Here is a 15,037-nt window from a genome sequence, read left to right on the forward strand (position 1 = left end):
GTGATTTTATCATTAGCAAGTAAGCTTACATTTGGATTACTCATTTGCCAGTCAATTCTGCAATGTAATGTATACTATATAAAACCAACTATATAAAGGGATAACGTTACCTTTAATAATCAAGACTTTTTAGTTATGTCAAAGTTGAAATCAATTGTTTTCAAGATTTAAGAAACGATTCAAGATTAAAAGAAGATCTTCTTTGTTTTTATTTCAAAACATATGTAAAAGATTTATTCCAATTTCTTTTTAAATTTATTAAAATTTATATTTGAGATTTATTGTAGTGTTTAATCAATATTTTGTATGAAGTGGAATAACCTCAACGGTTACTCTTAGAAAACAATTTGGGAATAGAGATGAAGTAGGTTCGTACAGGTATTTAAACGAACCAAAAATATTTATGTCGTGATTAGTTTCGATAACTGGGTAGTGGAACCCTAACTAGCCGCAAAATAGTTAGTAATTAGACGTTGACTAGGCCCTTTTTAATTAGAATATGTAAATCAATCGCACCTTTAGGAGGATTAACACCACATACTTACACTAGGCTAATAGTGGTTTTTTAATGTTGATCATAAACAAATTTAGGTCCAAGTTCTGTCAATGGGATGCCTTTACTTAAGAATAATTTTGTTAAACCTTTACAAAATGAGCATAGACTTAGAAATAATAACTGGGTAGGGTATCTCAACACACCATTTTTTGCCTTTTCTTATTTGACGAAGACAATTTCCAATACTGTATTTCAATCGAGGAAGCCTTGTTATCAGCATTAACCAAAAAACCAAAGCTACCTTAATAAACCAATATTTATTCATAAACATTTTTGCTGCCTTTAGCAGTTAAACCTCTGGAATCATTCAAACTCTTTATTGAACATAACGTTATCAACAAAAGCAAACAAAGACAAACAACAAACTGTTTTGTTTTATTTGCACAAAAGATATGTTGTAGTGGGATATCTAGGCCTATCCTGACATATAGATAATTTGATTCTGAGTTTGTTTAAATATTCCAACAATAATTCCTTTTCCGTAGCTTTTTAGGGACTATGTCCCTACGAGCCACTAGTTTACATTAAAATACGCAATAAGTATGACTCCGTTTTTTCTGTATGCATATAATTAATTCATGGTAATGTAAAAGTATGCGTAACGAATTTTTCACCTCACTATGATGTTTTTAGCTGTTTTACATACATTTAGCTGGTTTATATTGGTGGCTGAAAGTTACGTTTTGCTGGCCATGCCAGCTGTCATCGTCATATGGGGACTGAGCAGGGGTTTACATCCCTAGGGCCGCAAAATCACTTGTTCGCCTATTTACTTAAAACATTAATGTATATTAAATGCACAAGCTGTATTCATGGCATTGCAATAGACTTGTTTTTTGTCACAGCTGCCTAGATTTATTGTTATTTTTGATTTTGCTGATTCCTCAAAATATTTCACATAAATAAGAGGGACGTTATATTGCAAAACATACTTGGGTGAAAAATAGCGCTCGTACCACGAGCCAAAATGGGTTTGCAGCTCTCGATCGTTTCACGTTCTCGACTTCGTCCCGAACTTAAAACCCGATATCGAGTCGGCAAAACCTCACTGTAGGCCCTAGGTACGAAATATACTATTTTTTACGGTGGATTTAGAGACCCAAAGATTCTCACCCCGTTGCGAAGCATGGGCAGATAGTTAGTTATAAGATTACAAAGTCTTTACTGTTTTGTCTGTACATTGCGTAGACTCATGAAGTGTTTGGTTATTTCTACGTTGTATATAATAAGATAGCCGAAACGAGTCTTGTGTATATATCTGTACGTTTGTTTGATTCTTACTGTCATTGTGCCTGTAACGCCAAAATTCCAATTCACATGTCCTACCTTGGGAAAACTAGAAAACTACCGTTCATGATCCAAATAGTTTGGTAATTGTTTGAATAAATTTGCCAAGTTTGATCAAAATATATCCATAAACAAGCAAACTACAATATTTTACAATATTCTTTATATAAATAACAAGGGAATTTTAAATTTACAATTTTTGAATTTGTCCTGTTACCAATAACCGTCCAAAAACACTTTGATATACTAAATTATTTGTTTTCTAAGCTATTTAAAAAGGTCTGGATATAAATTGGGAAATTTTGTATTTTTAAGGTAACGTTTTTCTCCATTTCATATATTAGTAACAATATGTATAGTATCAAATTCAGTAATAACATTGACTACTGTATTTAAACCTTAACACAAGTGTTTATATATTCATTGAGGCTACTGGTGCTACCGCTGATGGCTTATGCATGTGTACGTTAGTAGCTAGCAGACAATTTGCCAACTAGGAACATGAAATCAGCTGTTCCCCGTCCTCACTGTCGCGGTTGCTCGCCTAGCATGTCAACAGCTGACTGCTGTAAAAATTGGATGAGGCGACAGTAACTTTTTCTAGTACGCTTCTTTACCATGGCATCTGCCAATTCAATTTTGTCCTAAAAAATGTATACACATCTCTAAGATTTGTTGCCAACTAACAAGCAATTTAAAAAAAAAAACAAAAAAAAACTATTGTTAATCATCCCTGCAAAACTGCTAATAATTCATGATCAAATTTTCATCAGAATTCCGTTAGTTTAAATCAACGATCACATAAGACCAATAGATGGAGCACATCTATATAACTAACATACAAGCAGTTGAAGCCAGGTCCGCCATCTTAGTGCAGGTTAGAAGTGGTAGATGCCAATGAAAACGGCACCAAAACTCAATGTCCAGCTTCAAAATAACTTGACATTTAGACTAAAGGTAAATCGTTGACACTTCGTGTGAAAGATGTCAATTAGTCTAGGACACTATTGGTTCTAATTAAAAGCTCAAAAGTTTATATTTTCTATTTTAAATCTTGAAATAAAGTCGTTACTTTTAAATGAGTTTTTAAATATGACATAACAAAGTTCGTCGGCTGCTACTGTTTTTATTTCTTCGTCAGGTAAGTAAAAAAACGGTGGATTTTGTGGCTAAAGAGCTCAACTTCTTGGATAATATATATATATATTTTTTTTTTTTATAAAGGAGAGTTGTATAAAGAGTTTCAGAAACCATCTTGTGACTTTGAAAATTTTTACATTGTAAACCAAACGCTAAACCTTTAACACACTTTGATACGATATAGATACATATATTATAAATTAATTTGTAGCTTTTTAGAATTTTTCTTTCGCCCAACAAGTTTTTGTAATTATTGTAAACTAACTTTTTCTAAGATACGGTAAACGCTAGAAAACAAATTAAAAGCGTATTTTAAAGGCCATTGTTCAACCGTCATGAATTGTTACATACCAACCTTTAGGGCCCATTGGTGACATTGGGGGGTGGAAGTCTAAATTTAGTTCATTACAATTACGTCATTGACCTTGAGCTCTGCTAATAAGATGCTGTGGTATGGTAGCGTGTCGGGGAGAAGGGTAAAATTATTGTTCATGCTTACTCATTCGATCCACAAACAAATTTATTTCAAGCCTAAAATGAAGAATGTAGATCTAACTTCTATATTCGTTTGGAAAACGTCAGTAAGGGGCAAGTCTAGACTGTTCCTATGTCTGCGCGGTCCATCACTAGTTAATTTCTTTACTTATTTTTTTTGAAAGCCTATGTGTCGATTATGTATCTTGAGCAATGTAAAATCAAGATGACGTTGTTCAAACTAAGTTATAAGTTTGGACTTCCTTGTGTGACCAAAATAGTCGCCTACAGAGCAACAGAAGAATCTACAATTTCTTATAAAATCAGTTTTATTGACATTTGCAGACAATTTCATATAATTGTTTTAAGGAAACCCAAAATCTATTGGCAATCATAAGTTAATATGATTTGAACTTTTTGCCTTATACAAATGAAATACCATGTGCATATTGGTCCTCTGGTCCTGTTAATACAATTTTTTGAAGGGTTTCTTTTATAATTTAAAACTATATCATTGCACAAGCATTTTCAAGGACTCTCTGCAGTTCTGCGTACTCTTGCAACTACTAATTCAAGAATCAGTTTGATGACCGATTAAAAATAATGTGTTTATACGTTATAAAGATTCAACTGTTAAATATCATAGTTTTTTAGGGTGGGACTGGAAATTTAGACTATATTAAAGATTTGCATTCATAGTAGAACATTATAAACTTTAAGTAAACCAACAGAAAAAGAGTGTTTAAAATTTTCAAGTTCATTTTAGAACAAACTGTTTGCTCCGCCTCCCAGTTAACTGAGAATTTCAAGAAGTAAAAACATATTAAATAAATAATAAGTGAAGTTAAATATATCCCACAGTGATTTTAAAAAACATTACACAAACTTCACGGATGCCAATATACTTCTAACAACCTTACTAGGAATTTCCTAAAACTGATATTGTACGTTGAAATAGGTTTATCTATCTATCTATTCTATTCTATATTCTATACTATTATAACGAAGAGGGGGTGTCTGTGTGTGTGTTTGTATGAGCTAATCTCAAAAAATACTTATCCGACTATGCTCAAATTGCACACAAATGAAGCTACAGCTCCGAGGATACATATAGAACTATTGCCGCTTCGGTATTCACCTAGGGCTTTGCCCCGTGGGCTTTCAAAAATCTGAGATGAGAGATTTAAAAGTAAATATTGATTGATGGTATCCATGGTAACAAAGAACAAACCTAGTAAGTTTAAAAATGTAAACAAGCAGAACTAACTAACTAACTGTCAAATTGATTTTGATTTCACAATTCAACACAGCTGGTTCAAACCTCATTAAATACTGCACGAATATTAGAACAGAGGGGGTAAGGATTATAAATTTAAAATAATGATGTCACTAGCCTGAATGTAAACATTATTTAACATTACCTAGAGGAGCTGCCAAACCATATGTAAATGTAATTTCATTATCATAGGATTGTTTCGGTAACAGTACTTCATTTGTTTATGATCTAACTATACTGAGTCTGTTTGTTAATTATACTTTAATATACTTAATTTTGTGAAATGTTGTAATAATATTTATTTATTTTTATAATAATTCATTGTAAAAGAAATCATTCGATGGATATAGGAAATAATCAACATTCTATATTGCCTTATCAACCTAGGCCCTTATCCTGAGTTATGAGGTATATTCTTTTGATTTATTTGTTTGTAAACAGTACTATAATCTCCCTGCCCCAACAAACTATAGACTGAGCGAATTCCCGTTTGCCTGATTATAATTTCACTAAAATATGTTAGAAAATTGCCCTATTAACATGTTTGGAACTATTGTGATAGGTTTTCGTTTACAGTGCAAACCATTAAACACATTCTTTTATTATAGGTATATGTGTGCTACACTATAGGATACCGTATAAATTAAAAGACCATATTTTCTTAAACCGTTTCCTCTCCCATCACTGCAATGATCATGTTCTACTTATATGCCAACCCCGTACGAAGGACGGGTATTCTACTAGTTATTAATAGAGTTGAGAATACTAAAGGTTCTACAAAACAAAATATTGAATAATAAAAATACATTTGTATGAAAGTAACAGATAGATTGACAAAATTGTAAAACGATCGTATAATATCTAACAATATCAAATTATTTACAGTATCACGGTTACAACTTTTAAACTACTTTTGTTATGACTCAATGTTAACCTCTTTAGGACCTTTCATTTTATGCTTTTGTTAGTGGGGACTGGTTAAAACACCACAGTAGGTTTTACAAATATGATTGTGAGATGATATTATAATCTGAACTAGATTATGCGTGTTGATAATAATATGTATTTTAATTTAAGTACTTTAATTGATTCGGTTATATGTTTACCTCATATAACATTTGAACATGGATTGAAACATTAGATGTCTTTGGAATACTCTGAGAGTGAGAAGCAAATCATAACTTTCAGCAATGATGCATCGAAATCTACCTTTACTGACTGATTCAGAAATGTAATTGCAAAATATTTTGTCAACATGACTAAAATGAAAAAAAAAATAGATGTATCAGCACGAAATAGTTTGTAAGATAAAAAAAAAGCAGTCTAGGACAACTTATATAGCGTTCTAACCTCAAACATTGTTATTGTTTCAGTGTACAAATTCAATTGATACAAAATAACTACGTTACCAATTTATGTTTGTAAACAAAAATCAATTTTTTAATGGTTGCGTAATAGATATTTACATTACAAGTGTAGTAAGAGCGTTTTTACTTCACGCAGGTGAATGTTGTGCAACGAGCGGAAGCGAGTTGCATAATTCACCTAAGTGATGTAAACAGCACGTTCATGCGTAACGTGTAACGTACAAGATTTTACCTGACCCGACAATAAACATGGGTTTACGTACAATATTTTTCATTATCCATTTCACTCATCTTCTATCAGTAACGTTCTTTTACTAACAAAAGCTAGGTTAGGTAGGAAAATACTTTAAAGCATGATAATAACATTCAAGCGCACAGCTGATTTCTAGCGTTGAACATTGTTGGCTCCATAGAGTTATATTTTTTTAAGTTAAGCACTCAATGTTATTTAAATGGGTTTCTTTACATCACCGAATGAGTTTTTTATACTTTACATCACTCGAAAAGTAAGGAAGTTGTATACATCACGCTTGGGATAGGGAAGTTTAACATGGCGGGTTAGGTAAAATCAATTTAAATTATTATTTACTACACAAATTATTTGTAATGTAAAACATTGTTCACCACTCGGAGCAAAAGTATATTATTTATGGTACTTAAATTGTTTTATAGTACGTGGCAGTATAGTATTATTAGTTTATTAGTTGCTTGTTGCACTGTTCTACACACTGCTCAAGCTCTACAACTCATTAAGTGGCATCCTGTCCACACACTGTTGATATATACTGAATTGTGGCATGGTGCCACTATTTCGAGTGTAGGCTGGTGCGAGAATTGGCAACGTGGCATTTGGAAAGTTATAGTTCCGGCGGACGGCGCGAGGCGCGCTAGCTACCTGTATGGTTTCGTGTTCCACAATTCGGTGTGTACCTGCGCTACTTAAACTCACATCAACGAGTTCAAAAATACTCAATTGTGGCATGTGATGTTTAAACGACGTAATAATGCTGGAAAACCTCAAAAATGATCGAATTAGCTGTGGCACCCTGAAAAAGGTGCCACAATTTTTGAAGGTGCCACAGTACGGCCGTGTGCCTGTGAAGGATGCCACTATTCGGTGAATACAAACACACAGACACACACACAGACACACACACACACACACAGACATCACTTCGAAAACCACTTTTTTGGGTCCAGGGGGACCCAATACGAATATATCCACTCAAAACTCAAACTCGAAAATTTTGACGAAAACAATACTTTCTCCATATACTATAGTATAGGGGGAGAAAGTAAAAGTTAGCGATTCTATTTTTACAGAAAGCAATAATAAGGTTTTCTTTTTCTTTTGGAAATTTAACCTTTCAAACCCTCATGATGGACAATCCCCACGACTTACATGAATATGCAGTGTTTGGGACTGCGGCACTGGAACTCTTTGCTAGAACACGTAGTGTTGCAGTCGTTCTCATCGCTGTGGTCCGGACAGTTGTATTGTCCGTCACAACGCAGCAGATCCCTGATACAGCGACCATCCTTGCATCTGTACAACACAGCTGTTAGCCTAAGTATACGTAAGACCTGCACAGCTGTTTCAATCAGTATAAATTGTTATAGCAGGCATTCCCTAATCGGGATGGTAATAACGTACTGTGGATTTCTTTTTAAAATAATGCCTAAATTAATGTAATTGAACCCTCATTATCCAGACAATACATAATAAGGCCTTCCAAGTTTACTTTTTTTCTTCAGAGGTTGATTTTTAAAGAGGTTGACGGCCAGTTAATTTTTATATTGTTATAGAATTCTGACGTTTTCGGGGACAAAACACCCTCCCAGTCAAATAAGTTTTTCTGATCTGATAACCCAAATAATCTTGATTGTACAAGCTGATTAACTTGCTTAAAAAAGGTTTCTTTTATTATATCTTTGGCGATTTATAAGACATATTTTGCCATTGCAATTACATTACGACACAACAATCCTGTTTGGGTTATCTTAAGAATTTATTGCTAAATTACTGCTCGGTCAGAGCAGTTAGAACTCAATTACTCAAACTTAGTTAAGGCTCAGTTGAAATATCTAGTGGCTCCCCCACCGTAATTTGGGATACAAAAGTTGTTTGATAGAATACATTACCACTACCTGAGACTACTTAATTCTACTAGACCAATCTGTGGACCCCCAGAATAACATAGGCTCTGAACCACTGTCAAAGCAGATGATTGGCAGGATTCAATCCTGTGACTTAAGGACTGAAGTCCTGTGCTCAAATCAGATGATTACTTACTGGAACTCAGCCTCAGAACAAGGTCTAGGTTCGCAGTTCTCTTCGTCAGAACCGTCCCCGCAGTCGTTGTCGTAGTCGCAGTGCCAGCGGCCTGGGATACATCTACAACCCAACAGTAAAATCAATAAGTTGTTGAAATGCTTGTAAAATATTGTACAAATAATAATTTTTATTTATTTTGACTAGAAACTTATGAACTTACAAATCAAAAGAATTTATTGTATTGAACGAATGCAAAAATTGTAGTATTGCAGGGAAACAACAGATGTTACTTGTACAAAAAATTAGATTTAAGATTTATTTTACAAATCCATCACAAGATTTACAAATCTCAAATTTAAATTTGGCTTTTACACATAACTTATTTAAACTTAATACATTTGTGAGTTTAAGCTAACCTCTGACGGTTGTAATGTCTTTAGACAAAATTCTGATCCTAGGGTGTCCAAACCAAAAAGGAATTTTCTATGTTCAACAAAAAATAAGATAAATCACCTGTTATTATTACACTTGAAGTAGGTCGGGTCACAAGTGTGGACGGTTGGGTCGGAGCAGGTGGGAGGCTCGTCTTCTCCCCCGGGACAGTCCGTAGTCCCGTCACACCTCCAGGACTCCGGGATACACCGTCCGGACTCACACAACATGAGCCCCGGATGGGGACAAGTGCGGTTGACACACAGGATTCCTTCGTCACTGTTGTCACCACAGTCGTTGTCTCCGTCACACACCCAAACAGATGGTATACACTTCTTGGTTTCACAATGGAACTGTAAAATAGAGTTTTATGTTGTTAACCTACAAATCACTTGTAGTAAATGTAATAGTGGTTTTATTGCAGCGCTTGTCATATAGTGTTTAGGGTTTAAAACTTCCAAGACCCTGGTGAATCTGACTGAAGGTACAATCTGTATTGGCTTAAATACATTTTACTGCCTTAGTGGTTCTTGTCAAAGAACTACAAGAATCACCTGGGGCAGTAAATTGTATTTACACTACGCACATGGGGAATCAGAGCTTAGATATCACATACAGAATAAGACAACTGAGGTATATTTTAGTTTTAATTTACTAACTGAATTTCTAATCTAATCAAAATTAGAGTTCCAGACAATCACAAACATAAAAGTTCTCAAAACAATTAATTTGATATTTTGCCCTTACAAAAAAGGGCTTCTTTAGAAGGAAGAGAAGGAAGTAGTTGAAGTTGAAGGGACTGAAATATCAATATTGGTGAAATCTTTATCCTGTAAACTACTTGGAACTTTTTAGTATATCCATTCCTTCTTCTACATATACTAAAGCCAACATGTGTTCTTTTCCAAAGCTATTCTAATCTAAACTTACTGATGTTTACAGAACCTACCTTATCCACAGGACAGGTTTGGTCCAGACAATTCTGCTCGTCTTCTCCTGCCGGACAGTCTTTGAAGCCGTCACATCGTTTGGTGGAGGCTATACAGAAGCCTGGCGTAGTGGCGTTACCTTGACACTTGAACTGTGTGTCCATGCATGTGTACTGGAACATAGAGAACCATTATGGTTGTAGGGTTTGTTGTTTGAAGAGGTTGGTGGCCTATAAACCTTGTATTTACCTTTGTGTGGAATGTATCCTAAAGGTTTGGTAAGTTGATGAAGCACAAGGGTGAACTGTACTGATAAAATGTTGTGAACACCAAGACATGAACTCATGACAGCGATTGACGACGTTTCCATGAATCCGTAGTCCTTGCACTACAAATTGAGCCACTTACTCACCAATACTAAATTTTTCTTCTTCACAGTAAATTTAAATTGTCATGAAACAAAAGTAGGTGTCAATCACTAGTTTCACACCTAAAGGTACATTTTCAAGCTAGATACCGAGCTATTTTCTAACCTTAACTACCCAACATTTCTCTTCAATCAGCTATATTCCAGTTATAATATAGGACATATTAGTACTGAGATTATTTACTATAACTATACTCTTGAATTAAAAAGCGCTCTAGATGTTTTAGCAACAATATACAATTTTGACTCCAAAGTTTATGAGATCCAGTTTGAATTTAACTGGTCACACTATTTGTACATATGACCGGTTTTATTCCAAAGATTACAATTATTGTATTCTTAATTGTGTAGAGAAAATAAATTAATAAATAAATTTTCCCAAGTATAGGGCTAACACGACTAAAGAGAAACCAAACTGTTAGTCGGACAGCAACCACAGGACAGACTAACCGTCATGTACTGGTGTATCAAGTTACTTACATTGTCACAGTCGAGTTCGTCAGACTTGTCGGGACACTCGTATTCGCCATTGCACAGCTGTGATGGATGTATACAGTGATGATTATGACACTGGAACTGCCCTGGCAGACACTCAAACGGAGGACAGTCAGCCGGCTCATCTGACCCGTCCCCACAGTCATCCTGTGAGACAATATCACACATTTAGCTGTCAAATTGTATGAAAACAGATGCTTAAATTAAGCACAAGAATAACGGTTTTAATGACTTTGTGTGAAGATATATCATTTCTTGCACTCACCTGTGTGTCGCACTTCCACCAGAACGGGATGCACTTGTAGGTAGACTCGCACTTGATCTGTGAGCTGCTACAGTTAGCGTCACACGTCCTTCCGTCGTTGGCCAGGGCGTAGTTCTCTGGACACATACACGAGTGTGAGCCGCCCGGCGCCACCAGGCAGAGAGTGGCGCAGCCACCGTTGTTCTCACAAGGGTTGGGCGACACTGTGAACATGTGTTCAAAATAATCCGATAGGGTCACTGGTTGTATTGAAGTAACAAGAGTTTCTTAGGGGCGTTTTCGGAAAGAGGTGGAGTTCAGCTAGTTTATATGAGAAAGTTAGAGCCCAATAGATACCTAATGAAGCCAAAAAACACAACATTGATGTTTCGTCCTCTAGGACTTCTTCATAGAGTAGGTTGAAGATAAAAATTTTCTCAAAAGATCCGAATCAACCAACTTGGGTTTGCTTTAAAACATAAGAGTTTCTTACTTAAGGTTGTTTTAGCCTATAGAAGATTCCAAGTTCGACTAACCTATAGGAGATGAGGATTTTTTTAGGAGAGCGGGCTTCCCTAGATATGAAACAATCCACTTCGGCACAAGAAACGCAACATTACACTATACCGATACACAAAAATTAGAATTTTTCACTCACCGACAGCATTTCAAACCAAGGAAGATTTTAGTTGGAAATAGAGAAGTTCAGTTGGCTCACCCCAACTCGAACCTTCTTTGGTTGAAAATACTGCTAGTGAAAGAATACAATTTTTGTGGGTCTTTATTGTTTGATGTTGTTTTTTCTTGTGTAAAAGTTGACTACGTCCTGAAAATGTAAGACCACTATTTAAAAAAAATCCTTATGTAAAGGCTAGTCCTGAATTTACATTTCACAGCCTCTATTCTAAAAATCTCAATACAAAAAATCTAATCAAATACGTACCAGGTTGTTGTCTGTACGGGTGGTATATGTGAATATCCATGGGTCGATGCACAGTCGTAGTAAGTGTGCTGCAGTTGGTAGCACTGTACTTGGGACATCTCTCTACAGACTTTGTCTCCCAGTCAGTCCAGTAGATGTGGTCTTCAAACACGGCGATGGCAAACACATGATGTAGTCGTAGATCTGGCGTTTCTGCCACAGAAACTCAGATAAGTCATGGGCAAAAGCACAGAATACCTTAACCTACAAACATCTTCACTAAACGAGTAAACAGGGTTTTACAATTTTGTTTAGAGTTAAAATGACAATAGTAAACTTAATTTGAATCAAAATTAGCCGTTTTGGTAAAAATTTGATTTTTCTGTTATTTTAAGAATTTTTATGGAATTGCCATTTAAAAAAATTAAAATTAAAAAAAATAAACGCCTGGAGATTTCATGGAATAGTGCCTAGATAACAAATGTCATCAAAGTCGGACCTCAGGTGTAGTCTGTAGCTCTGTACACATCCACACACACATTCAGAAAAACTAAAAGACATCCCTTCAAAAGCCTATTTAGGGGTTCAGGGGACACAAAATTGATATTTACACCCAAAACGCAAACTGACATTTTTTTACAAAAACAATACGTTTTTCATATATACTATGAAAAAATACCCCCGCCGCAGCAAACCTGCAGACTAAGCGAATTTCCATTTGACTGATTGGATTTACACTGAAATGTGTACTTAAAAATATAACATTTATTACCGATTTAAATAGAATTAGTTTAACAAGTACTTAGGTTTGCTGCATCAGGGAGGGTAAACTGTTTTTTTTTGTAAAATGTTAGTAGTTAGTAAGAAATAAAAACATTTCCCAAATTTGATCAAAATATGTTAATAAACAAGCAAACTACAACGGTTTACTTATTCTCCATTAGAATAACATGGGAATTTTAAATTTAAAATTTTTTTAAATTTTCTCCGTAACCATTAGGCGCATAATAACGCTTCAATATACTAAATTATTTGTTTTTTTAAGCTCTACAAAATGGTTTGGAAAGAAATTGCTAAATTTTATGTTTTTGGGGTCAAAAATGGGAAAAACCTATTTTTACCCCATAAAACCCCCCCGTAAACCCCCGTTCCCATGGTCCGATCATGCTGGATCGTGAACTCGTTCGAATAAACGTAGGTTTACACGTTTGTACCATATTTCATCAAAATCGGATCATTTTTGCTCGAGTTATCGTGCTAACGGACACATATATATATATATAAATATATAAATATATATATATATGAATTTGAACGGATGGTGTTTTTGGCCTCTAGGGACCTCAAAACGAAAAAAAAAATCGGTCCCTCGTCCAGGTCTTACCATGAGTACTACGGTATTAGCTTATTCCCTATATGGGAAATTCGCTAAAAAATCAGATAGTACTAGAAAGTAAAACTCAGTGGGGCCATAAAGAGATACAGCACAAATTACAATAGAGAGGAGTGAGCTTGTCTAGTGTCAGAGCGCACTTTGGTCACCAAGGTCCAGAGTTCAAATCCCGCCAATAACCAAAGGATTTTATCTATGTGATAAGGCAACCTCTGGCCTAGCTAGCCTGAAGTCATGTTGAAACGTCTCCGGTTTTTAAGCTTCTTAGAATTAAAGAAAAGAAGTAAATAAAATAAATAAAAAAGTAAGTGATGTTAGTTTAAAAAGTCACTTTGTTTTTAACCCACAAAAATAGTTTACTGTTGAAGCAATAAAGATAATTTACCTCCTCTGCTCATGAGTTTCCGTATGGAATTGCCGTCTAAGTCCGAAGACGCTATGTAGTCTTCTCTAGCGTCCGCCCAGAACAGTTCGTTGGTCTCGTATGAGATGGTGAGTGCGTTGGGCCAGCCCAGACCCTTGTCTATGATGACATGAGGATTACTGCCGTCCATTCCTGCCTTGCCTATGTGAGGTCGGTCTCCCCAGTCAGTCCAGTACAGGTACCTAAAAGATTTAGAGGATTCAGGGTTACTGGAGGTAACATTACATAAATTGATAACCTCAGGGAAAAGGGTGAATTTGGGTAACTTCTTTAATGTATTTCAAACAACAAACTTCCTTCACACAAATAATGTTACTCATGAGTGATATTGGCGTTTTTGGATAATAGAACATTTTTGACCATTGAATGACAGACCAATGAGAGTCTACTGTAACCATAAAACCGACAGATATAACTTTCCAGTTGTTATAAGGAAGATGTTTTATTTTATTAATATTAAAGTAAGGAGTATTTTATTTGGACCAAGAAGAGACAAGTTAAGTTAGACAAGTCGAAGTTTGCTATTCTAGACAAGTCTGTGTTTGCTTAGAGATAAGAAGCTAACCCCACCACTACCGCTAAGGACAAAGGCGAAACGAGCAGTCTACAATGAGATCCAGGTTAGTGAACGTCTGTTCAGATCAGTGTAATTATTTCAGTGTCGTGTTTTCAATTAAGAGTCCTAATAGTATCTAAATATACGTTTATCGGTTTATAACAGTGGCGACGAGGCCTTTTTATCGATCCAGTGCGTGTTTTTACCGTTAGAATAACTCTAACTTTGGGTTGTAAGTTTGTCAATTTTGCCGACAAGTTTTTGCTCAGTGTACGCCATTTTGAAAAGTTGCCGAAACGGTTACTGGAACTGTGAAGTAGTAACGGTGACTCCAACTATAACAGTGACTTGCAATCACAGTTGCTTGGGAACTAGTTTTATTTTACACTGCTACTAAAGTTGACCGGTTACAAATACCTGTTACTTCTGTTATTTCTTCTTGTTGAAGACTGCAATTGCAGTGCTGCTGTCTGCTGTGCAATTAATTGATGCTGATCGTTGAAACCAGGTTATGTTTGACTACGAAAAGTATTTAGTCACGTTTTTATTCAAGATATGTGCATCCGTGTACTTCCAAAAGTGAAATTGAATTTTATTTATCCTGAAATATGTCTTCAAAACAAATTGTGGGAAAGATCAGTGAATTTAATGAAGAGTTGGAATCGTTTGAAAACTACGTAGAAAGGTTAGAACATTTCTTTAAGATAAACACAATCAAGGATGAAAGTAAACTCTCATTTTTTGTCTCTATTATGGGACCGATGTTATATACAAAACTTAAGGATCTTTTGCACCCTAAAAAAGTAAATGAAGTTGAGTTTGCAGAGGTTATCTCTGTGC

At 35.2% G+C, this 15,037-nt stretch overlaps 1 protein-coding gene across 1 annotated transcript in view; it reads right to left on the bottom strand.

Moving 5' to 3' along the window:
* Window positions 1-15,037, bottom strand: part of LOC128995783 (low-density lipoprotein receptor-related protein 1-like) — a 110,635-nt gene that overhangs the window by 25,492 nt on the left and 70,106 nt on the right. Inside the window, exons 55-62 of the mRNA XM_054420800.1 lie at window positions 13,603-13,823; window positions 11,846-12,037; window positions 10,924-11,126; window positions 10,644-10,805; window positions 9,757-9,909; window positions 8,889-9,160; window positions 8,394-8,495; window positions 7,503-7,646 (exon numbers count right to left, since the gene is read on the bottom strand). Of these exons, the coding sequence (XP_054276775.1) occupies window positions 7,503-7,646; window positions 8,394-8,495; window positions 8,889-9,160; window positions 9,757-9,909; window positions 10,644-10,805; window positions 10,924-11,126; window positions 11,846-12,037; window positions 13,603-13,823 (1,449 nt within the window). The remainder of the gene's footprint in view (window positions 1-7,502; window positions 7,647-8,393; window positions 8,496-8,888; window positions 9,161-9,756; window positions 9,910-10,643; window positions 10,806-10,923; window positions 11,127-11,845; window positions 12,038-13,602; window positions 13,824-15,037) is intronic.

The sequence above is a fragment of the Macrosteles quadrilineatus genome, unplaced genomic scaffold, assembly GCF_028750875.1.
Source record: "Macrosteles quadrilineatus isolate MER2022 unplaced genomic scaffold, UCM_ALF_1.0 Scaffold_5__1_contigs__length_97177068, whole genome shotgun sequence".
Lineage (NCBI taxonomy): Eukaryota > Metazoa > Arthropoda > Insecta > Hemiptera > Cicadellidae > Macrosteles > Macrosteles quadrilineatus.